Source organism: Vidua macroura, chromosome 19 (genome assembly GCF_024509145.1).
Source record: "Vidua macroura isolate BioBank_ID:100142 chromosome 19, ASM2450914v1, whole genome shotgun sequence".
NCBI lineage: Eukaryota > Metazoa > Chordata > Aves > Passeriformes > Viduidae > Vidua > Vidua macroura.
In genome coordinates, this window is record NC_071589.1 from 289442 (window position 1) to 315767 (window position 26326).

Below are 26326 nucleotides of genomic sequence, written 5' to 3' on the forward strand. Positions count from 1 at the left end.
GGCATGAGATAATATGTTTGACTTCACTCTTTCATTCTTATGGAATGATATTTGAGATGCATGGCTTTTTTCATTTTTTCTAGAATATCAGGGGAAAATAATTTTAAATGGAGAGAGAATTCTGCTGAACATCTGGGAGCAAAATGGGGAAAGTTTGATAAATGACATCTTGCTGACATGGAATAGCAACTAGCTCAGTGAAGGAATCTAGGGCAATGGAAGGAAAAGGATTTTATTAAGTTTAGTTCAGCTGGAAGTACAGCGCCATGCTGTATGCATACGCTTGACAGTAACAGATTATTCAAATTGTCAGATTTAAAAACGTGAAAAAATTCAGTCTGAAGTCATGCAGTAGTCTTAATTTCAGGAGCAGCCGTGTCTGTATACAATAGACACAGACATATTTGACTACTTAAGTCAGCAGAGGAGATCCTTGTTCAAAATTTATTATTTATTCAGAGGTTGATTGCTATATTAAATATATGGAAATATTTGATACACTAAGCATGGTATCATCAGCTTATAATTGATAACCCAACTGCATAAGTTTAAATTCTTTCAGGTGTTGACTATTCAACTGTTCTTCATTTTAACCATTTTGAGTCTGAGACACATTGAGTTTAAAACTTGCACATTATTTTGATTTTTTCCATTGCACACAGATACCTTTATGTATAAGCTTTAATACTGTCAAATAAGCAAAAATCTCTTTGCCTGCACAATTTTAAACTAGAAGTAACTCAAGGCAGTCAGACCTTTGCAAGTAGAAATAAAACCTGTGACTTACAAAAAAAAGTAATCGTAGCCCAAATATTTTCTGGAGAACAGACTTTAGTCCTATAGAGTTTTTTTCCCTTGTATTGCTCTACCAGTCTGATGTCAAATGTCTTTTTTTCCTCCATTTATCATAATTGCCTCTGAAATATAACAGTGAAACAAACCATTAGCAAAACACTGAGCTGTCAGAAGCAATCACTAGTTTCAGATCCAAATGGGGTGCTTTACTTGCTCCGAAGAAACTTGTGTCTGTATCCTACAGAGGTTCTTTGTGAAGCATCCAACACTTCCAGGTTAGTGTTGAAGTTGAGAAGATCTGACCTGTCCCTCCAGCATGAGGTGGAGGGCAAGGACCTGTCAGTGCTTTCCTTCCACACCAGGGTCTTCACCAGCTCTGGTGGTCGTTGGGAATGACCCTGACCACTCCACATCGGCCATAGCCCTTACTTGTATTATTGTTTTGCACACATAAAACTGACTGACTTTAGATTTGCCTGGATGGCAAAGTGCATTCAGTTTTTCCAGTAATATTCTTGTAAAACAGATACTGCAGAAGCTTGAAGGAATTCTGAGTGGGCAGATAGTGATGCCTGAATTTTCCCATAGGCCATGTTTAAAGTCAGATTGGGGTGTGACATTAAATAACACCATATGGTGTGTTCACTCCCTCCTGCTCCAGCTGGAGGCTCAGAGCAGTTTCAGTAGCATTTTATAAGAGTTGATTGATTTTAGGGTGGGTTACAGGTTTTGGCAAGGTAGGTGATCTTGGAAAAACCTTAGTGTTTGTCTTTTAAAGACCAGAAGGTCTTTAAAGAACATTTGCAGGGACAATTTGTACTAATATAAAACTGCGATCAGGAAGCTGAGGGGTGCTCAGCCTGAAGAAAATGAGTCTCGGGGGTACCTTCTGGCTCTGCACAAGTCCCTGACAGGAGGGTGCAGCCAGGTGGGGGTTTGGCTCTCCTCTCAGGAACAAGGGACAGGGTGAGAGGAAATGGCCTCGCCTGGTGCCGGGGGAGGTTTCGGTTGGGCATTAGGGAAAACTAAGTCTTCATTGAAAGGCTTGTCAGGCGTTGGAAGGGGCTGCCAAGGGAAGGTGGTGGAGTGACCATACCTGGAAGTGTTTGGGAAACCTGTGGATGTGACACTTGAGAATGTGGTTTAATGGTGAACACAGTGGTGGTACTGGTTGGACTGGATGATCCTAAAGATTTTTTCCAACTGTAATGATTCTGTGATTTCCGTGTGTGTATGCAAATGTAATTGCGTATTTCTAAAAGATGTGTCAGACCTGTTGAGAAAAGAACTTGGAATCAAACTGTACTTCAAATGATCAACTTTTGGGGTCTTGTACAAACTATTTTTGTCCTCTGGGTGATTTTCTTTCTAAGGGGATGCCAAAAGCATCAGTGCAGACTATGAGAGCTCCATAAAACCCACTTACCATTTTCGTTGTATCCTTGAACCTTCAAAAACAGAGATTAAATCACCTGCAGATGGAGACAGGACATTCCATGCATGGCATGTTTTCCAGTATCCTTTCATTGTGATTCTTCCTTTCTTTTTTTTAATTACAGTTCTTTGAGGTTCCGTTTGACTCAAATATGAACAGGACTAAAAACAGACCACTGGTGCGGGGACAGATCAGGTAAGGCAATGCACACCTGCTCTGGCTAAGGAGGAGTAAACCTTTTATCTATTTCCAAGTTTCTCTCCCTCTTCAGATGACGAAAAGCAGCACTTTAAGACAAAACACTTAAGAGAAATGCACCTCTCTGTTCCTTGCTATTTCTTCATGTTTATAACTTCCATGTCAGCAGTTTGGACACTCACAGCTGTAAAATACTGAATTTCTCAATACAGTAGAATTTCCCTCCATATTGCATATTTCTTCATGTTTGATGACTGTGTATGGTGTGGCAGCATGCAGTTATGTTCCATTGAACTTTTGTTTTGTAATAATAAATCTTTAAAAATTCCCAATTAAGAACAAACACAAAAATGTGTTGCTTCTACATGTTTAGCTGGTTGAAAACTTATTGTGGCATCTTAGGAAATTAATTTGAAAATTTGTTATCATAAATTTTGTCATCATCTACCAGTAAATTCCTCCCCCCACCAAAAAATAAGTCCTTCATTAGCATAGGAATTTCCTTTAAAAAAAGTCCTCCATTCCCTCTGTTTTCTGGATTATGTATCAGTTCAGTTTCTTTAAGGCTGTTTGGCAACTAGAAAAGCAAAGTGAAAAAGAACATCAATAAAAATGCTCTAACTTATTTGCAAACTGAAACTGAAGGTCCAATTCATAAATGATTCAACAAACAATTTTAGTATTGCATTTCCATGATTTGTGCCAAAGAGTATTTATAACAAAATTATGTTTTCCCCTAGGCTTCTGTGAACAGAATAAAGAGTTGGTCCTCTTTATTTCTGTGTTTTATCCATCACCTTTGGAAGGCTGAAAAAAAACATGATAGATGAAATTACAAGAAAATTGAGACAAAATACCCAAGTGAACCTTGGGGGTAAATTCAGTCTTGTGGTAAATAGTTAGAGCACTTCAATAAACTTGTTCTGATTTGTTCTCAAAGGTGGTGCTAATTGCAGATTCCTGAGTTAATTTTACTTAAAAACATATTTTAGGGACCACTGCAGTGAGGGCATCTTTTGGATATACAATAAGTCAGGCTTAATTGTGTGGTTCAGGACCTGCACTTCTGCCTCCCTTGCATGTGGCCCTTAGGCCCTGGGAGAAGGAAGACTTATTAGGAAAAAAAATGATGGGGGGATTTTCTTTTTATTATTATTATTTTATTTTTATCATAGTCTGCTAACATGGCTTGCAGTGCTTCTGGAGTCAAAAATATAACTAGGAAACTTTCTGTCAATTTCTGATTCAGAAAAAGCAATTTATTTTATGTTTCCAGTGTCCTTAAGTGAACTTCACTGTCATCTGAGTGCACCACAAATTGGCAAAACCATATTTAATGGATTTTCTTACTTCCCCCCTTTTCATATTTGCTTTCACCACAAAATGGTAATGTTGGGGACATTGGGCAATCACTCATCAATCTATCTACCTGCCTGTCAACAGCTAATTTAAAGTTCTTTAGTGTCACTTCCCTTGAATAATGCTGCTCTTGCTCCCTGCAGACCATGGAGTACGCAGACCTTGACTGGGGTTATTTCTTCTGTGGTGTGCCAGAGGAGAATAAACCGTTGCAAGTGATCTAACCTTGTTGTATTTTGCCACATATTTCTTGGTGTTCCTTGAACTCTTTCCTTCCTGGCCGATAAAATCTGTAAATGGTTATGCTAAAACCAGTCGAAACCAGAAAAGAGAGAGATGGACAAATAATACATAAGAGACTGGTGTCTTGGCTCTGGAAAGCAATTCAGAGAATTTGGGGAGTTCTCGCCCAGAATTTGTCTGACATTTGAGTTCTGACATTTTCTTCTCTTTAGCTGCTTCATTTAATGAAACATTTGCTGCTTTTTAAATTCTGCTGTGTTACAACATCTGTGCTATCCAGTGCAAATGAGACATTATTTTCTAATCCATCTTCATTTGCACTCTGTAAATATATTCTCTTTTTTCCTTGCTTTTCTTGCTTTTTATTTATTCGGCATAGTCGTTGTTACAGAACTGGACAATATGGGTAGCAGTTTTTGTCCTGAGTTTGAGATCCTTTTTAAAGAGAGAAGGCTGTTAACTCTCCATCATGTTGGCTCTGCAGCTCCTTGGAAAGGCTTTCAGTGGTGGCTTTGATGTGACTCCTGCCCACTGAAAACTGCACTGAGGCCAGTGAGAGTTTTTCTAGAGGTTGTGCCATCACAAAGAGAATTCTTACATGCTTTGAATGTACCAGAATCCAAGTGGTAACCCCAGTAAGGTTCTTGGAGTTACTGAGTCATGCAGTCCCTGGATGAGCTGTTGTCTCCATTTTAAGTAAGACAATTCACAGAGGTGGCTCGTTAAATGGAAATGTTAAGGTTTTGTAGAGAAACTATTCCCATGTGTTCTGCTTTGTTATCTCTGCTTACAGCTTCAGCTCCCAGTTTGTTCAGGGTTAAGACTAGCTGTCCAATCTAAGTGATCTTGCTTCCAACAACATTTCTCCCCTTCCTTTCTGCTTGAAGTCTTCAGTTTGAGAAAACACAAGTCTGCCTTGGGTTAATTTTGCTGCATATGCATTCATGTGGTTCCCAAATCCCCCACATGTCACTGTGGACTTGCAGTTTCCTTTGGCATCGATGAGGAGCATCAGTAGCTTTCAGAGAAAGGCTCTATGGCCCAGGCTGCACTTTGAGGTGTGGACATCTGGCTGGAGACAGTATTGTTCTCTTACTGGTAACATTCAAGAAGCATCTCAGTTGGGCAGCTTTGGCCTGTCCATCATTCCCTGTGAGCCAGGAGCCAGTTCTGCAAAGATCTCTGGAAGGGTGGGGTTTGGAAAAGTTATTTTCCTCCATCCTTTGTGAAGTCCCTGTATTGCATCATCTTGATGGCTGAGAATTACTCAGGGGCTCAGTGTGCCCCTGCTTTATATTTTATATATTTGGGCTGGACAATCCATAAAGGCAATGGCACAGACGGGTTCTGCAGAGCTGGGGCTGCTGAATGTAGGGACGACAGCACATTTACCTTATTTGCCAGCCCCCAAACCCACCTCTGGTGCCCCCAGGGAATCTTCTGACACTGTTGGGACATCTGTGACAAACAATACCAGATAGTTCGTTGACTGCTTGGTTTACAATGTTCTATTTAATTTGTAAGGCTCTGAAAAAAATGTTCCCTTTGAGCCATGAGATGTAACCATCCTTATTCTCTAGTCAGAGAGTAATCAGAGACATCCTGTTGCAAAAACAAGAGTAGACCCAAACACAGCATGCCACTGAGTGCCATCCATCATCCTGCCTGCCCACATCTTCCTGCCTCCTCTGACCCCTCAAGTCTTGTTTGGAAATGCAAACAGCTTGAAATGTTCTTTATACTTGGACTGCAGTGGTTAAGTCCTTAAGCATATTTGTGTTCTGCATTATAATAACAGCTGATACTGTTTCCTTCTATGAATTCATTTGGTGTCATTGACGAGGAAAAATTTCATGTGCTCACACAATCTTAGATTCATCTAAGTGGCAGCAGCTTTTTCTGATTTCCTGTTGGGTGTGATTTATTCCCTTGCTTTTTAAGGTAATGGATTTAATTTTCCTGCAGATTAATTTTAACAAATTCCTGGTATCAGCTGCAGTAGCTGAGTGAGATCAACTTCAAGGGTGACCAGTGTTGTGGTCTGTTATGTTGTGCAAAGTGACAGGTTTGATCACCCTTTACCTGCATACACTCCTAAACATTGGCAGTTGTATGAACTTAGGGTACTGCTGGATCCACTGTGCTAATCACTCATAAAAGACTTCATAGTTGTACAAGGATAGTTTTTAATCTTAAAAGAAAAAAAGACCTTGAACGGTATGTTCTAAATAACCAATTCATGGCCGTGTAGACATTGTTCAGTTCTGCTCCTGCGCTACTTTGCAACTTAGAGCTGTTTTCTGTACCCAGTCCTTTGGCTTCGGACTCAGCAGTGGCTGCCTGGAAGTGGGCCTGGGGCTTCTCCTTTGCTTACCTGGACCATGAAGCATTGTACAGGTAGCTTTAGAGGGTGATCCAGGCTGAAAAAGACCTCAGGAGAGATGAAGACCCATCTCCAGCTCACAGCAGTCTCGTCTCTGAGGAGGTCAGACCTGATTCCTCCAGGTCTTGTTTCAAAACCTTTCAATATAATTGCTTCAAACTGCAAAAGAGTAGATTTATATTAGATCTTAGGAGGAAATTCCTCTCTGTGAGGGTGGGGAGGCCCAGGTCCAGGTTGCCTAGAGAAGCTGTGGCCAACCAAGGCCAGGTTGGACAGGGCTTGGAGCACCCTGGGATAGTGGAAGGTGTCCCTGCCCATGGCAGGGGGGTGGAAAGAGATGAGCTTTATGGTCCTTTCCAATCCAAACCATTCTGGGATTCTATGATAAAACTAACATGCTGTGGAATTTATTGCTATTCTCCTTATGCAGATTATTTGTGCTCAAGCTATACTATACACAGTATATAGCTATACTATACACATGTAAGAGGTTTAAGTCTATTAAAATGGCAGAAGGCAGCACAACACAGCTAATGCCTTGAATGCTTCAACACAAATGCTTGTGTTGTTTGATAAATATTTTTTCCAAGAATCCCATTAACCTTTTCCCTTAGCAATGCCCAAGGAGCTGTGTTCTGTCTGTGAGCTTTCCACTTCTCATGTTCACAGTTGATGTTTACTGCAGTTAATGGAGATAGTAGCACTTCTACTTATTGATATTTCTGGGTGCAGTGTTGACTTGGCTCAGTTTGAACTATAAGTCAAACTCTTGAAGAATCTGACCAAAAAGGGCTCCTGCACTAGTACTGTTTCTCACTAATATTTGTGAATTGTAGTCACAATTGCATATATGGAAGTTGGATGTTCGTGAACTAATAGAAAACTGCAACATGTGAAATTTTATTTATTCAGAAGCACATTGTAACTCTAGACTATTTCTATGTAAAGCTGAGTTTTTCCACTCTGCTGCCTGTAGCAGACCTACTATTACAAGTGTAACAAAACCACTCCACGCTGAAAAAAAATGTGTGCATTTTAAAACACAATTTTCCCTGTAATCACTGTGGATAACTCAGGGTAATTAGCTTGTTTCTTCGCTTAACACTAATGTAAGTCAGGAACATTCCTATTGATGTTAGTGGAGCTGCACGGATGTAAAGCAAAGGAAAATCCATGTCCTAGGCTTACATTGAGACTTGCATTAAGTGTTTTGCTAGCTCTGGTTAAGCCAGAGATTTAAAAGCGCCCCAGGGGTCTTGGTACAACTTTGGGTCCCCTTTAGAGATCAGCCCCTGCTTAGGTGGTGGCTCTGCTCCCTTGGGTGGTCATTTCAGACAGGTTTCATTCTACTTAAGTTAAAACAAATAAAACAAAAACTCCATAAATCTACACTTCTTCAAGAATAATAATTTTTAAGAGATCAGATGCTTATTCCCTGCAGGGGAACATTCTGATGCTTTGTTTAGAAAATACCTCATTTTAAAGGGACTGCCCTGAGATCTTTTTAAATGATAAAAATGTTTCTTTTTTCAGTGGGAGGCTTTCCTCTTGTTTAAACAGGGCACAATTCAAAGCAGACACCATCACAGCAGCCTTCTCAAGAATTTCTTATCCTGCTTCTATTCAGGCTTGATTATTTAAAAGCAAGTAAATGCATTCCTTCCCCACCACCACCCTCCTGCCTTCATTTTTTTTTTTTCCTGTGTTTTCCAGGAGCTGTCATTGACTGTGTTTGGTAAACAAGAAATTAAAAAGGCAGCTTTATATTTTTGACATGTACAGTTCCTTGTAAAAATGTACTTCTTGCCTTTTGAACAGCAGGGTATTTAATTTTTTTTTTTCTGGCTTGGCCATGTCACAGAGAGGTATGGGGGGAGAAACCTTGGGGCTAAAATATAGTTTAATGAGAATAAGGCCCACATCAAAGGATGGTCTAATGCAATGATATAATGCTTACTGTGTCTCTTTCCCAAAGGGGATGTGGATGACAGTACTTATATTTCAATTATCTGTTCACTGCCTGCATGGGATGTTGATTAAATGGTTCTGAGGTATTAGAGGCCTTTTGTAGAATGCACAGAAAAATAGTGATATTGCACATTCTCCTCAGATCAAAATGTGTGTTAGGAGGAAATTATGTGGCTCTAACTACATATATATTTTGTTTCTTAGGGCAATAAAGAAGGTTGTTTTATTAACTCCACATTTAAATTTGCTTCAGTTGAATTGAAGCAATTGCTGGTTCTCCAGCTCACTCCTGACCAGGCCTCATTCTGCCACAGCTCAACCCAGACATTCCTTTGCAGGCAGCTCTGTTTGGTAAATACATATCCTGCAGAAACACTTGACCTCTCGTGCCTTGCTGCTTTTTAGCTCAGTCTATGGGTCTTTACCCCCAAATTATTTATCTGAATCTTTAATTGCATGCAAGACAGTTGATAAATCGGAGAACATTGTGCCTTGCCCCACATTAGGAAACATCCCATATGCTCCTGTATAAAGCTGGAGTCACGGTGCATTTGGCTAAATAGCTGCTCCATCTGCTTGTGGAGAACACTGCAGAGAAGTGATACGGGCTCCTAATGGAGTTGTCTTATCCTCTCATGTCAGCTCCTCGCCTGGGGGCTAGAGCTACAGGAACTGGAGGGAATCGAGCCATTGTGCGCTAATCCTGCCATCTCTGTGTCTGATATGAATGGGCCTCTTGGACATCGATTGCAGCCATTGCCACTTTTCTTCTTTAATTGACTAGCAATGAGTCATTATCTCCAAAGGTGATGTTAAAGTGAGTTTTTACAAACAAACAATATTTAAGCTTGAAGCCCAGGATCCTTCCCCCATCCTGGGGGCAGTGTTCTCCTGATGGCTTTTCTTCCAATATCTGTCAAACATTTCAGGTTCATGTTTGTAAATTCTGGCTTAATGCAGTCAAAACCCCAACACTGTTCCCTGTATTAGTATTGAGCCTTGTCTGGTTTGACCACAGCAGCATCATCGTTCACCCTGTGCCAAATGGTGTAGGAAATGTCACTGCTCAACAAGTCCATTGTGGAGCTGCCTCTGATTAGAAGCTGCTATGCCCTGAGATCTGTGTACAGTGAGTTGGAAGTGCATTTCCCTCTCTGAAGGACAGAGTTTATCAGGTCTCATACAAGTTATAACTTACATGTTACCAGCTTCGCAAGTCAGATATAATAGAGGTTTTTCTTGCACTTTAATCAGCTGTGTGAACACAGATGCTTGCTCTCTGGTCTCTGTGACTAGAAAGCTGCATTCCTGAGGTTGAGATATGTGGAGAACCACTTTGATATGTTTTATTCAGTTCTTTTTTTGCTAGGGATGTAAAGTCACAGGGAATATAAAATTATAAATCATGCTAGAAAGAAGCCACAGGGACTCCTATTGCTGCCTGTGTGACAATAATTATGTTCCATTCATGCACTTTGATTGTAGGTGAAGGGTTTTCCATTTTGTTTTTCCACTAAAAATGCCATAACTCTAGATAGAACTGTAGATAATCTACCTAGATAGTAATACAGGAATCCCAAAATACAGTCATCCTCATCCTCTTCACCTCTGAGATGAGACTTGGCAGCTAAGACTTCTCTATAGAGTGTTCCCATGATGTGGGTGTCAAAGGCATGTTTGCAGTGGGGCAGGGGAATCTGCAGATGGGCAGAAAGGATATGGCTGAACTTGAAATTTGTCAGGCTCAGTCTGCTTCATTGCTCATCCACTGGCTGGTGTCTGGAGACTGATCCTCTTCCCATGGCAGACCTTTGCATCTTGTCCTGCTCTGTTTTGCTGTAGGGAATAACTTAATTCCTTCATTTTCATTGCTCCTTGAAATGTATTTAGAAGCAGTGTTCCTGTGCTGAGATGACTGGGCTATCTCTCTTCTGTTTTTGAAGAGCAGGTTGATAAATACCGTAGAACATCAGTTTTCTCTGTCTTAATGGGATTGAGATCTGGCCTGAGACTTCTTTACCACTGCTTTCCAAATCTTGGCTGAGGGCTCAGCAGAAGCACATGTTATATTTAATCATTCTAAATCAGAAAAATATTTCTGGAGAGACCAAATTATCTATGTTGTTAGTCAGGTGGTGTCTGGCTCTTAAAGAGAGAACTGAGATTTTGAAGTAGAATAAATGGATCACTTAACTGCCATACTCTAAGGTTAGATCAAAGAGGAGGATTTAGGGGGACATTTTTCAGATTTACTGTAGGTTTGTCTTGTAAGCACTTTAAAACATATTTACATTTTCATGACTGCAGGGAAGCTGTGAATATAATTAGTCACCCTTTCACTCCTACCTCACAAAGCCATATACCACAAGCGTGTTGACGCTCCACAGGGTTGCTCAGGGTTGTTATGATTATTCTGGTGTGGATTTCAAGTGTAATAAAAGCATAAACGTGTTGTAAGTATAGGTCCTTTTCATTTGTAATTCTTTACTTCCAAGTGAAGTGATGAGGACCAATTGGAGTGTCTGCTTAATAACAAAGGGCAGCATAAAAGTTCTAATTTTGTCTGAACAACAAGTCTCCCTATGGTGCACTGAGCTATCTCATTCCATACCTGGGCTGAGACCTCAGGGCAGGTGCATGAAAAAACAGATCCTGGTATCATTTACAGGGAGTTAAACTGAGAGCAGGAGATGTATAGGAGAAAGCTTGATGCTGAGGGTGGGACTCTTGATCTCCTTCCTTGGCTGAGTTAAAATTCTTGCATCATCTTAGTGAAACCTTCAGCAAAATCAATCAAGCCAATTTTGCTTTACTCAAGCATAAAAAAGAGAGATGTGTCCCTTTCAGGATGAAATGATTCTTTTAAATCAGCCGTGTTTGTTTATGATAGTTTTAAAGCACCTCGATCTGGCAGGGGAGTCAAAACATCTGCAGCCTGGGCTCTTGAGCAGTGAGGGGAACAAATTGCCCCCACTTTGTGTAAAATACAGTTTTGATCATGCTTTTGTACAAGGATACATGCCTGTGGCAGGGCGGCCTGGGCTACATACTTAGTCTGTTTCTTCTTTGGGAGAGAACTGAATTGAGGCAGACGGGCAGTATGTTATCCTAGTCTGTGTTTATTTATACTAAATACACTTCTGAGCAAGTATATTTGATGGCAAAACCAGAGCTGGTGACAACTGAGAGGCAAAGATTATCCACCACTCTCATACTTCCTCTTAACACTGAATTCTTCCTCAGCTCAGATTTTATGTTACAAGTTAGTTTTAGAACTTTTCCATAATTTTCCTCTTTTTTTTTTTTTTTTTTTCACATTTGGGGAAAAGTACTGTCCAGTCTGAGATTAGCAACATCTTTATCATAGTCATTACCAGAAATCAAATTACAAAAAAGACACGTACAAAAACACAGGTAGACAGAATTGCAGCAAGTGTTTTCTGTCAGTCTTAAAAATTGTGGTATACCCAGTTAAAGGGGATTTGATACAAATTTGATATAAAATTCAATACTCATTGTACTTGTAGACCACAGCAGCATGTTTTTGGGGATGAAATACCAGACAGACAGAAATACCAGACTGACAGAATGTAGATACTACTTAACCTGTGAAGAAAAAGTTAAATAATTCACTAAGAAAAAAAAGAAAGACTTGACAAAGCTCCCCATGTATTTGTCTCTCTTCAGTGCTAAATGCTAGACAAGCTGTATTCTGATATTTGCAGTTGATGGAGAAAAATTGAATTCCCAATTAAAAGTGCAATTTACTCTCACATTTTAATTTTAAACTGCATCATCCTTCATCTCTTCTCATGAACTTTCTTGCATGACTGAAAGAGAATAAGTGAATATCTATTAAGATCTTTCTCAACATTTTCTCCTTTAAAATAGTACCATTTTAGCTCATTGATACATATTGTTTGGTTTAATGTAACTCTGGTACTTTGTGACTTTGAGCTTCAATCAGCTGGTTCTTGGGCTTTTCATAATACTCAGCCACAATGTACCTGTAAAAGAGAATATCAAAAGTGAGAGCATGAATTGCTTGTGTTAAGTAAAGCTTCTGACTGATGCTGAATCGGAACTACATGAAAGAAATAGAGGTCTGGCAGTATGTCCATTCTGCCGGTGTTACAGCTATTTTTTTTTTCATTTAAATTGGAAAGAAATCTTCTCTTGAGACTAATCCAATCTATAATTGAAAGTTGTAGTTGAATGTAAAAATATTTTGCTTTGAGTCCTTAAAAACCGCAGCCTCAAAACTATACTAATTAGGGGTCATGATGTATTACAGAATCCCAGGATGGTTTGTGTTGGGAGGGACCTTAAAGACCATCTAATTCCAGCCCCTCTGCCATGGACAAGGATGCCACCCACTAGATCAGGTCATTGTATAACCACTTTGATTCAGAATCTTACATCTGAATGTGGATGTTTTTTCTATCAAGTAGAGCTCTCAGTCTGTCTGTAGAGCTCTTTGAGAGTTTTATCTAATTTTTTTGTAAAAAAAATTTAGAATCATTTTAGTAAAGTCATCAGCAATGAAGCTACTGATCCACGCAAGTTAGTAGTGTTGTTACTATGATAGAGCTTTTACAGCTGACAGTGGTCATGGATATGGTTTTCATTACTAAATTTATAAATACACAGCCTGAAAGGATTTGTGTGGAAAGTTAAAATTTCATTTCAGAGTTGGTAGATTGCCATCATTCAGCATTCTGCCATGATTACTGATTTATTTTGAATGCTCTGGACCTTACCTTGAACATAGAAACTGTATGAGGCAATTTTTTAACCTTCCATCAAAAATAATTTCAGGGATGCTGCCGCCATTGCTATTTGGGGCAAAATGTCTTTTTCCAGCCTTCTAGCTCCTTTCTTGCAGTCAGCTGAGTCGTCGGCACTCACGCCAGCAGATGACCCCATTGCCAGTTCCAGGCATCTGTCCATCAGGGGAGGCAGGGCTGGAAGTGACACAAATGCAGTCCAGATGTGTGCTTGAAGGGGATGGGCCTGCATCCCCGTTACCTCAGCTGTGGGAGCAGGAAGGCTTCTTTTAGTCTTCGTAACACCCTCGGCGCTTTTCTGTCTTCTCCAGATGGGATGGGGTTGCCTGCTCTAACTCCTGTTATTGGTGGCCTTTCCCAGTTTTTCTGGTGGATCTCTAAAAGCTGCTGAGCAGAGTTCAGCAGTTCTTGGGTGCTGATCTTAAAGAAAATAAATATAAGTTAAAAAAAATATTTTTCGCTGCTGCTCCTCCCACTGAGGGAGGTGATCAAGGCATAGCCCAGTACTGTAGGACAGTCATGCTGACCACAGGCACAGTTCCTGACCTGGGACTTGTTTTCAGCAACTCTTATTGTTGCCTGGCTGCAGGAATTGAGAAGATGCCAGGAGATGAGCAAAACTAAATCAGCAAACTAAATCATAAGGAGGAGTATGGTTTTATGCATGGATGTAGGTAGAAATCTCCATGGACATCCTTTCCCCTTCATGACTGTGGGCTTCTGCAGCCACAGAAACCATCAAAGGGGTCGTACTTGAACTTCTGTTTGCGTAACCTCTCATTGCTGTTGGAAAAGAGTGAAACCTTCAGACTGATGCTTTTGTCTGAATTTGTAAGTGGCTTCAGAAGCCTTAAGAACTTATTGCTGACCTGGAAAAAATTAGGGAAAAGAGGAGGGGGCTTTCTCCAGCAGCTTTGTACTGATGAGTAGTCTGGGGACATTTTTAGTACCTAGAGATTCCAGAAATAATAAGCAACTTATGATGCTTCCTCCTGAAATCTGATTTTAATTATGGTTTTGGAACAGCACTGGACTCATATCTCAGCTTATGATGGTGAAATGTAGTTGCAGATGAGGATCACACTTGTGTTCTTTGTCTGCCAAAATACCTTCTCTTGAGCTCCTGTTACTTTCAGCCCATCTGTGCAGGAACCTGGTTCAGGCTGTCCCTCTTCTTATTACAACAAATTGTTTTGACACTGTATGCAGATAGAATTTGGGCCCAGAGTAGCAGTATTGAAATTAATTTAAGTCATTTGTCTCACCTCTGTTGTCTCAGCATTGTTTACCTGCCACCGTGGAAGATGCTGAAGTCAGGGACAGTTTAGTACCATTCCTGTGGGTGAGCGAGGGGAAGAAGCACAGTGGTCTTACTGAACCTGTGTCTTGGATGACACAGAAAACTCACCAAAACCCAAACCCAGTTTTTGTCTCATCAAAAAGTGGGTAAATTGCAGTTTATTTAAAGGGCAGAGTCTGTGCAGAGTATTTGCTATTACTAAAATCCCGCACAGAGGAACACAAGGGTATGTATTTGGCTTCATTTGGATATGGAAATTACTCTAAATAAAGTTTCTTCTCTTTCCACTCTCCTTGTCTCACAAGCCCATGCCTGGATTCTTCCTTCACTGTCCCTACTCTGGTTATTTTAGAGCATCACCCTGCATTTGGCAGAATGGATCCATGCTCTTGTGGCACGAGGGACCGTTGTCAATACTAATGAGATCTAATTCAGAATAATCAACTGGGAATTCAAATGTTCCAAATCCATTAAGGTACTCCAGGCATGCTGCAGCTAAATAAAAGAGCATTGTTGTTTGTTTGGTTTTTTTTTTAGTTTAGTTTACTACATGTCTATGAAGGGTTTTTGACAGATAGGGAGAAGACAGGATTTATTACCTTTTGTATTAGGCTTTGAATCTAATTTTCAAATATATGCACTTCAGCTGCTTTTCATGTATGTTTGGTGTGCCCAGTTTCCCATTAACACATGGTCACAATTAAGTTTCTTATGTATTTACATAACATCTGAACATGAATGGCATAGTACTGCTGATTGAATGAATGCACCTATTCAGGAATCATATGTGCTTTGTGTCTGCACTTGTATGGGAGTGTCAATCTGTTCATAGGAATAGGTTAAAGCATTAGATGCTGATACAGGAATTTTCCATAATTTCAAGTACTCATAGCTTTTAAGAGGGAATTGTGTTTTGCTCTTTGTTGGTCTTTTAAAAAATTCATTAAACTTTTGTCCCATTTTTAACACTGTTTTTTAGATTGTAGTTCAAACTCTACTGTGACAGTCATCTTCACAAAATGTTTGGGTAAAGACAGCACAGAAAAGCCTGTGTAAGTAGTCCCACTGTTGATCATTATAGACACGAAGCTTGCTAATGCTGCTGTGAAATAGGTAAAATACTACATTAATTTTGTAGACGGGCAAATGCTTTAATTTGTTTTCACCTCTTAATTTTTCCAAATAAGGCTGTGAGTCAGTAAGTACTATTATCCATGGTTCTGATCCTGTTAAATCATTTATTTCCTGCACATATGTGTAAGCTCATTATTTGCGTGTAACCAGAACATCTGTAAGTGGCAACTAGTTTAGGGGTTATATTATTGCACATGAATTAAAATATGCTGCTGCATCATCCAAAGCCTCCTCACTCCTCTGGATGAGGGTCCACGTGGATGTCTCATGGTCGTGTATGTAGGAGATACCTGAATAGCACCCATGTGGAATTCCTCCTGCCTGTTCCCATTCCCCCCAGCAGCCCTGGGCTGTCCTTGAGCAATCCTCCCCAGCCCAACCAACAGCATATCTCCAGAGCTGAATGAGGAGAACGTGGGCCTCATCTTCCTCCTGCTTCTCATTCTCCTCTTGGATGCTCTCAGTGGAGTGTGACTGGGGTGGGGCCATCTTGGGTGAGCTCCCTGGGAAAAGAAATGACAACACATTTCCTTTGCATCAGGAAAAGTTTGATTATTCACTAGTCAAGCTGAAATTCTAAAAGCTTTTAGCTGAAGATGGATGTCTTTTAGCACTTTTATTAGGTAGATTTTAGCATATTTGTTGAAGAAGAGAAGAGAGACAAGGCAAAACTACTAGGTTTTGGTTAGCCTTTAGGAGGTGCCCTATGTGGTGACATATTGGGTATTTTAGAGTTGAAATTTGAAGATAACTCATTTGGCACTTGCAGTATTTTTCCAAAGCCTGATTTTAATCAGTCAAATAACTGAAACCAACTCCTCCCAAGAATCCATCATAAAACCTAGTTTCTTACTCAAGATGTTTGCTTTCTGAGCTAGCTCCTTGGCCAGTTTTCCAATGGAAGATTGCCTTTTTTCCCATGGGAGTGATTCCCTCAGCAAACATGAACGCCCAAGTGAAATGAGGCATATGTACCAGCGTCTGTCACCAGCCCGCACTTACTGCATGGGATGGTTTAAGGATGAAGAAAACCATCAGAGACCCCTCAGCCACTTTTGAGCACCGTGTGAGAATTCCGTGGCATTGGGTTACCCAAAGGCTGACATGGGCAGCATGGTGGCATGAGGCTGTAGTGGGAGGAACTGTGTGAATGTCAGGTGGTGGGGTAAATTCAGTGACAATTCAGTGTCTCAGCCTTTCTCCTGCTCCAGGACGAGATGCTGATCTCCTGTGGTCCCTTGATGAGATGTGGGGCAGCCTGGCAGTGGAGAGTGCATTAAATCAGTGAGCATCCCCCCATCTACCTGAGTACTGACAAACAACATCAGCATGGACATGCACACTGGTCCCTAGAAGATATAAACTAATATAAATCAGAATATGCTTTAAACTCCTGTGATTTAAACCTAGGCTCAGTCTTGTTTTAACACCTGCAGTATCACTGAAGCAGAAAAGAGCATCACCAGTGACTGAAATTTCTCTACGTTTTCCTAAAATATTTTCTTTTTTGCAGTAAGGAGTTGCTTATACTTCTCCTAACCTTATAAATATGACAAGTTTCCATGAGAGGGAGCTGAATTCTCTTCTACCTCATTTTTCACCATGAAAGAAAAGTCCTGATTTCTCATTGCAGCGTCTATGTGATGCGAAGGAGTATTTTAAGAGGCAGAAATAGCAAAGCTGAGTCATCAGATCACTGTATGACTTTATAATCTCAGTTGGAGTTTTGGAAACAAGCCTTTGTAAGTCAGACAATTACTCTTCTTTGTTGAGGAAACACTAGAGAGAAATAGAAAATGTGGTGCTCTTAGGATGTCTGAAAATAAAGTAGTTCAGCTGCTTAAGAGGAACCACCCCATTGACTTTATGCCCTCCCCTGAGAGCATTAGGACAATTATAGACACTGATCAAACTGCCTCAAATTGCCCAGAGAAGTTGTGGCTGCCCCACCCCTGGAAGTGTTCAAGGCCAGGCTGGATGGGTCTTTGAGCAGCCTGGTTTAGTGGAAGGTGTCCTTGCCTTTCAGAGAGGGGTTGAAACAAGATGGGCTTTAATGTCCCTCTCAACACAAACCATTCCGTGGTTCTGTGGTTAGGTACTGTGCCTCCAGAAACTTCCCTTAAAGAGGCAAAAAGGAAGAAACTGAAAAACAAAAACGTGTTCTTATCGACCAGGATCACAGCAAATCTTTTGAAGGTCTCAGCCACCTAACTTCACCCCTCCCTTTTGCTAAAGCCTTATTTTTAAAGGTATTTTTCTGATGCATTGGTTGGAAATGAAGGCAGCAGGCACCTGGGATCAGGGCTGGCACCGAGGGCTGTCGGTGCTGCAGGGAAACAATGAGGCAAAACAGGGTTCATCCATGCAGGAAGGCTTTACACTCCCACCCTTTGCCTTCCTGTCTGAGAAGAGACATGAAGGGCTGGGGCCTGCTCATGGAGGGTAGTGTGCATTTAAATTGGAGACACGTAGATAAGTCTTCACTCCTTATTAATGAGAAAAGTGCTCGTTGCATTAGATCAAACTGTGCCCTCATTTATGTCTGCGAGCCCTGCAGGGTGGATGTGGGCAGCCCAGCCTTGTAGGATCATACTGATCTTTTGTTGCCTCGTGAGTGAGTGTTGTGTGAATCGGGTGTTTACTGCCTGGCTGTATTTTATTCAAGAATCAGTTGAGATAGATTTGTTTAACCAGACTTTCACTACAGAGGGGCAACATCTACAAAGTACTCTGACGTTTGTGGTCAGCATTGGGACCAATGGCAGTACAGGTTGTGTTTTGCACAGGAGCAAAGGAGCTCCTGCACAGGAGCACCACAGGCTGCAGAACCAGAGGGCACAGCTCTGTATGGCTCCTTTCCTGAAAACAGCCTCACATTTTATAGATGTCATTGTCAGTGAAAGGCGGTGACGTACCCTCCCTCGACTCCTGCTGTATTGGTAACGCCAGGGCTGGTAGTGCTGAGTAGAAATGTGCACTGTGCACACTGTGTTACCTAAAATCTGTTGATGGTTTAGAAAAGCTGGATAAAATTACTTAGTCAATTTAAATTGAAGCTAGATCTTTAGCCTAAGATTTGCTCATTTTAGTTCTTCCAGGTATTTAGAATCTCTGTACTGCATTGGTCTAACAAATATCTTAAATATAAAAATTTGACTGGTAGGAATTTTTGCTGATAAAACTCCCATAAAATTCATCCCCACCAGCAAATTTTTCTTATTTTCTTATGAGGGTAGGAGTGGTGCTTGCAACACCTATTTTAGGGTTAAGGATTTGACCAGAGGGCAGAGTGGATTGTAGAGCACAAAGGCTGCATGGTTTTCAATTAGACAAAAGGTGTAAAGCTAAACTCCATGCAGAGACCTTCATTGCAAGCACACATATTTTCTGGTTTTACATGGGTGACTGTGAGTGTATATTTAGCCACATGGGTTATTAAATACAACTAATGTAATGGCATTTTCCTCCTTTCCAAAGGTTGCCCACACCACATAATTTCTTAGGGACTTTTCGTTCTCTCTTCCTCTTATACCAAACACCTCAAACAAGCACACAAGCAGCAAACATGTTGATCTGGCACAAGGAACCACAGCTAAAGCTTCCTCAGGGTTGTGGCATCCTGCTGCCTGTCAAGTATGGTTCTGGTAGCCAAACAAAAAAATCTTTGTTCATCCTATTTGAATCTTTGTTGTGGAATTTATTAGCAGAAGTTTACATAGCTCTAGCCACTTTCTGACAGGTTTTAATATGAGTTTCCAACCTTCCTTGAGCTCTCAGCTGATGCACAGTAGAAATGCGCAGTTAATTTGCTCCACTCTAAAATATCTAATTTGCTCCAAACCTAAAATATCTTCAGTTAATTTCAGTCATGCTTACAAGATAGCCAGTTTTGATTCTGCTGCCAGCATTGTTTCGTTGTGCTCCCTCTACTTAGTACAGTGCATCAGATAAATGGGGGTGTAGAACATTCAGACTTTTTTTAGTAAAGGATACTTTATACCTATTGGTGTAATTTCAAAATTATTGAATGTACTCCTTTTCTCATAAATGCTTATTAATTTTGTGTCTAACCTGGTTTTGTTTTGAAGGATCCGTTGCATAACTGTAATCAGTTAAAAATCTGACAAACTGCAACCATTTTAATTTACTCTAAACTCTGAGTGCTTTTTCCAATGGTTTAAATTCACTAAAATTAAAATGAAGGAGGAAGATCTGCTGAAAGCAGCAGTTCTCCATAAGGGAGAACAGTTCTTCATTACTGGCAGAGCTTGAGTTTATTTGGTGAACACAGTGATCACAAGATTAAGAATCACCTCCATTGCAGAGCTGTAGCAAGATTCTTCACATTTTGGAAAAGCTTTTGTTAGGATGGGGGCTCAAACAGGAAAATTTAGGATGACTGAGTAAAACAATGACAAAAATTCAATCTTAATTTTGGGGGGGAGACCAAAGGGAGGGAACAACAGCCATTCTCTAAGGCCAGCTCCTGTTCAGCATGTGCCACATGTCTCCCCACAGCCCCCTGCTCGCTGTCTGCTTTGCTGCCTCCTGTGGAATCCCGGGAATTGCCCTGCTCACACTGGGAGTGAACCCACTCACCGGGGCCCTGGGAGCCTTCAACATCTTCCTCTACACCTGCTGTTACACACCCCTGAAGAGAATGAGCATTGCCAACACCTGGGTGGGAGCTGTTGTTGGGGCCATTCCCCCCATCATGGGCTGGACTGCAGCTACTGGGAGTCTGGATGCTGGTGAGTATAAAACCCTTTCATCAGGGTGAGTGGTTGTCAGGGTAACAAAAAAACCTACTCAAAAGGCAGTGAACTTTGTTCTTTCTGTTTCTTGACCTGACCAGGCCAGGTTGGACACAGCTTGCAGCAGACAGGTTTAGTTGAAGGTTTCCCAGGCCATGGTAGAGGGTGGAAAGAGATGATCTTTAAGGTCCCTTCCAACCTAAACCATTCTGTAATCCTGTGGTAAGGCTTCAAAAGCAGCTAATTTTGGTAACATTCTCCTTACATGGGTATTTCAGGGCAATACTGAGCTAATAAAGCAGCATGACCTATTGAATATGTGTTCTGACCATCTTAAAAAAAATCCAGAAGGAAAATAGCATCTTTGGTGGTCACATAGGAGAAAATGTTACATAATTTCAGGATTCAAACCATGTTCAGGATTAAAACCATATCCAGTAAGATCCAACTTGCAAGGGGCTTTCAGCTGGAAAATTCCTAGATGTGTTTTACTGTCTTTCCACAAGCCAGAAAATATCCTGGGAAGATTAATTTATTGGTGTATTTCTTAATTACCCATTGCTAAACTCTAAGTTATAAATGCTCCTTCCCTCCTCCTTGAAAAGCAAACAAAGATTTCTATTTTAGTAGCTGTGAACCATTTCTACATCCTTTCTTAAAACACTGATCTCTTCAGCAACTCAACTCTGACACAATCGGGCCTTGTTTTTCCTGCCAGCTAGAAACTTAAGAATCAAAGTGGCTCCACAAACTTATAGTCTGAAGCAACTAATGAAGTGCAATTAATAGGTCTGTTAAGAGCTGGTTTAGCGCACACTCATCCCACAGGGGGGCATATTTAAGACTTGAATAATACTTTCAACAACAAGGCTTTTAACCCGAAATTATCAGAATTTGTGCAAAATCTGTTCTTTTTGCACTTCCTAATAAAAGTCAGTCTGAGTTGGCTTTGTGTCCCCATGTTCCCACACAGATCTAAACCAGAGCAAGGATGGAAGGTGTTGTGGTTTTTTTTTTCATTGTGTGCTGCTTCTATACAAATATTTGCTTCTCTGAAAGTTACTTAGACCTAGAAATTTTATGTAAGAGTATGTATAGTGTCTTGTGTTAAGGACTGCATAACAGACATAGTTAGCAGCTCTGTACTTTAGAAGAGAAGAGGGAACATGACAAAAAAGGCATTGAGGGGCTGGAGCTTGTCCAGGGAAGGGAACGGAGCTGGGGAAGGGGCTGGAGCAGCTGAGGGAGCTAGGTGGGGGGGCTCAGCCTGGAGAAAAGGAGGCTCAAGAGGGACCTCAAAGGAGGCTGACAGGAGGGGGCAGCCAGGTGAGTGTCAGGCTCCGCTCCCAGGAAACAAGGGACAGGAAGAGAAGAAACAGCCTCGAGTTGTGCTAGGAGATGTTTGGACTGGATATTAGGGAAAAAATATCTTCACAGAAAGGGTGGTCAGGGATTGGAACAGACTGCCCAGGGTAGTGATCATCACCATTCCGGGAAGTGTTCAAAAAATATGTGGCTGTCATACTTGAGGACATGGTTTAATGGTGGACATGGTGGTGGTGCTGGAGTGATGGATGGACTTGATCTGGGGTTGTTTAGACTGGAGTAAAGGAGACTCAGAGGTGACCTTATCGTTCTCTACAACTTCGTGAAAGGTGGCTGCAGTCAGGTGGGGTTGGTCTCTTTCTCCAGGCAGCAACTAACAGAACCAGAGGACACAGTCTTAAGCTGTGCCAAGGGAAATAGAGGTTGGATATTAGGAAAAAGCTTTTACAGAAAGGGTGCTCAAATACTGGAATGGGCTGCCTGGGGAGGTAGTGGAGTCACCATCCCTGGATGTGTTTAAAAAAAGCCTGGACGTGGCACTCAGTGCCATGGTCTAGTTGAGGTGTTGGGGCTGGGTTGGACTCGATGATCTTAAACGTCTCTTCCAACCCAGTGATTCGGTGATTCTGTGTGATCTGAAAGGATGTTTCCAACCTTAACAATTCTGTAGAATTAATTTAAAACAAAATGTATATTTTTAATACCTTATCATTCTTGCTGCAGATACTTAGACCTTGACATCGTTTGGGGATTTCTGTGTTGGTTTTGCCACTTTATTGCAGAGTTGCTGTCTGAGGATGACTCTCATGTGCCTGTGCTTCACCTGCACAGTTCAGCCTGGAGGAGCTGGAGTGCAGAGCTGCATGTCTCCAAAAGCCCTTGCTGTAGAGGCCAGTGAAACCCCAGCATGTTAAACTGGCACTGATTGTCATTATCTTTAATTTGTCAACTTGCTCTTTGAGACCTATTTCACAAAGAGGAAAGCTGTCCCTGTACAGCAGCAGAGAGGGCAGCAGGGAGCCCCACTGGTGGCCAAGTAAGCTCTTCCTCTCTAACTTGCAGCTAAAATGTGGTTATGTGTCCCTGTGCCTGTTCTGCTGTGGAGGAAATGATCCCTGGCAATGGTGCCACCAGTGGAAGATGATAACTTTAAACCACCCAGACTTTGTCAGAACACAATAATCTGGTGCATAACTAGTGTGTTATGTATAGCTAAAACTTTTAAAATCACCTCCCAGTCTGTGTCAGGGAGGACAGGTGGCTTATTTAATAGAGAAAAAAATGTTATTGAGCTGATACTGGTGTTTGTAATGAAGCACACCTGGGGAGAATCCTGAAAACAGGGACTGGAATGTAATATTTTAGTGCATTGCAGTATCAAATGAAAACAATAAAAACCCCAACACAAACCCTACCAACACTTTTACAGAGAAAATAAATAACTAGAAGAAAATGATGGCATTGTAGACTATGATTTTCAGTGTTAAACATTCTACTTTTGCAGTAAGAGAGTTCAGCCCCTGGCAGCATCGTATCCATGTGGAATCCATACACAATGTGCAGACCTGTGTCCCTTCGCTAACCAGCCTGGTCTCAGTTGTTGAACTCATTAATAATGTGTAATTAGTGTGGAGAAAACCTAGTTTTAGGTAGAGGTGTGAAAATGCCTTTGCACCTCATTTTGAAAAATCATTCTACTCGATAACAGAGAGGAATGTGAAGGAAGGGAGTCAGGAAACTAATGAGAAGGAAAGTTCTCACTGCTAAAGTGGTGGGTATTTGAGTTTACATTTTCCTGTGGATTTTCTCTCCTTGTAATCTTCTCACAGCAGCCACATTGTTGTACATGTTGCTGGTTATAGGGAAAACAATATTTAAGTGCAGCCCTTTCATTACCATTTGTGGGGGGAGCTGTGTGTTAAACTGTTGTGTGTAACAGGACAGCCATGTCTGCTCCCTTCAGGAGTTCTTGACATGGATGCTGTGAGGTATCTTGTCCTTTGGGGGAGTTGGAGACAGTTCCTTAGAGAGTGTATTTACAGGTAGAAATCTGGGACCCTCATATTTCCAGTGATGCAAACACTTGCTGTAATTTATACAATAGTCACAGAATCATAGAATGACTTGGGTTCATAAGGAGCCTTAAGGACCATCCTGTTCCAACCCCTTGCCATGGGCAGGGACACCTTCCACTAGACCAGGATTCTCCAACCTGGCCTTGGACACTTCCAGTGATGAGGTAGCCACAGCTGCTCTGGGCAGCCTGTGCCAGAGCCTCACTGCCCTCTGAGCAATTTCTTACACTATACATCTTTGCAGATCTCCTGGTACTTCCCAGGAAGGTTTGGTTCCATTTCTGCCCCAATAGGTAACTTTAACTGTAACTGCTCCTAAGCCTGATTGAACATCCTGCCCCCATCCCTGGATTTTGTGCCAAAGTAATTTAGGGAATACCTCCCATTTCAAAAGCAAAAGATAAGATTGTCTCTGGGAAGATGTGGAATTCTTTGTTGTGGGTTTGGGGAGGTTGTGTTTTTTTAATGGCAGCTGCTTGAAACTGATGAAAGATGGGGAATGTTAACGTTTCCTCGCTGGGGGAGTGAGTGCAGGTGAGACGGTCAGAAGTGCATGCTAAATGTAATTTATCACATGGATATCACTGCCACGTATCTGGGGTATTTATGCAGAACGTAACTGCTAGCCTGTGATCTTCAGTAACACGTTTGCTTCCTTGAAAGCAGATTTCATTGCTCCTTCTTAGGACTATTTGTTTCTGGAGACTTTTGTTTTTCTAGTAAATCAAGATACCTTCAAATTATTTTGCAAGGGAAGGACTAGCAGGAAAATAATGACATTCACTTAAGTGATAGCAGAGAGACAGGAAGATAAGTCAAACCTGGCAGTGTCCCCTGTTCTGTGCCAGATCCCCCTCCTGCGTGGGATCCACAAGCAGAAGAGCTCCTGACTGTGCCACAATGCTGCTGAGCTTGTGCACAGAAAGAAAGAAACAGAGCTGTTTATTTTGGTGTGTAAGAGTGCATACATGCTTTAAATTATCCTCATACTGATGTTCTTTCTCTCCGGACTAATGTCCATTTAAACTTGTTATTTTTAGTTAACACAAAACTGAACCTGGAGTAGATTCAAATGCCACAGCCCATTTTTTGCCTTCCACATTTTCGTATCCCAGCAGTCACATCACAGAAGGGTTTGGATTGGAAGGGACCTTATAGATTATCTTATTCCAACTCCCTGCCATGGGCAGGGGCACCTTTAATTAGACCAGGTTGCTCCAAGCCCCATCCAACCTGGTCTTGGACACTTTCAGGGATGAGGCAGCAACAGCTTCTCTGTGCAACCTTTGCCAGGGCCTCACCACCCTCACAGCCAGGAATTTCTTCCTAATATCAAATCTAAATTTCCTCTCTCTCAGTTTGAACCCATTCCCCCTTGTCCTGTCACTACATTTCCTGATGCATAGTTGTTCTCAGGCTTCCTTGTAGCCCCTTCAGATCCTGGAAGGTGCTGTGATGTCTCCATACAACCTTCTCTCTTCCAGGGTGAACAGCCCCAGTTCTCTCAGCCTGTCCCCATAGGGAAGATACTTCGGTCTCCTTATCAACTTTGTGGACTCCTTTGGCCTTGCCCCAAAGGACATGGTCCCATGTCCTTGTTACGCTGGGGGCCCAGGAACTGCTGTACTTCTTGCCCTGACTGTGCTCTGCTCAGGCGCTGGAGGCTGGATCCCGCCGGCGAGCAGGATCGGTGTTGCGGAGCAGAGCAGTTTGGTGCTGTGGAGTTCATACAAACCACCCAGTGAGATGGAAATGACAAGCAGGGCTCCTCAGCCTAATGTGCTTATCAGCTAAAGGGATTTATTCTGAGTAGGTGGTGGCAGAGCAGATAAGGGCCCTGACAGTGCGGCAGACATTGCAGAGGCTCAGTGGCCCAGGAGCCATAGGTATTACTGCACCAAAGAATGTTTATCTAAAGAGACTGTTTAGTTTATCAGATGCTCCACTCCTGGTCTCGTTCCCCTGAAAGACATCTTGTACTGATTTTCATTCATTTTCAGAAATTTAAATAATTCCTCGGGGTCTGGAATTTATAGACTCAGTATCAATTGTAATCATGTGGAGGCTGATTTTTAAATTGCCTTTACTTTGTAATTCAAATTGTGTTGTATGGTAGACATTAATTATGTCAGCCAGCATCTATTTACAAAAGGGGATTTAAAAACGGGCAGTTCTTATCAGCTAGTGACATTTGGCAGATGGATGGTTTCAGTAACAAAAAAAGGAGAATAGGGAAGAGGGGGGCCTGTGCCCAACCTGCCAAAGGCTGGAGTCTCTCATACCTCCTCTGGTGTAGCACTTGTCTGCCAGTAGGAAGGAGAGCAAAACAACAGCTTAATTGCATGCAAAATTAGCTTGAAGATCTTTGTGTCCCTTCCAGTTAAGCACTTGGAGCTTTCAAAGCCCCTTGATGTGGGAGCAGGTCTGGGAGCCAGCCACCAGAGCAGGGCATCTCCAGCATCCCACTGCTGGAGGAGAGGAGGCTCCAGCTATAAACTCCCACTGGTAAACTCAGCTTTTCAGGGTTTCCCTTCCCAGATGAAAGAGCAGAACTTGTGGTCTGTTCCAG

The 26326-nt window shown here is 41.6% G+C and overlaps 1 protein-coding gene across 2 annotated transcripts in view; it reads left to right on the forward strand.

The window, feature by feature from the left end:
- LOC128816817 (protoheme IX farnesyltransferase, mitochondrial) overlaps nt 1–26326 on the forward strand; it is a 99434-nt gene that overhangs the window by 62849 nt on the left and 10259 nt on the right. For both annotated transcript variants that reach the window (XM_053994736.1, XM_053994737.1), the window contains exons 5-6: nt 2355–2425; nt 20121–20353. In XM_053994736.1, the coding sequence (XP_053850711.1) occupies nt 2355–2425; nt 20121–20353 (304 nt within the window). The remainder of the gene's footprint in view (nt 1–2354; nt 2426–20120; nt 20354–26326) is intronic.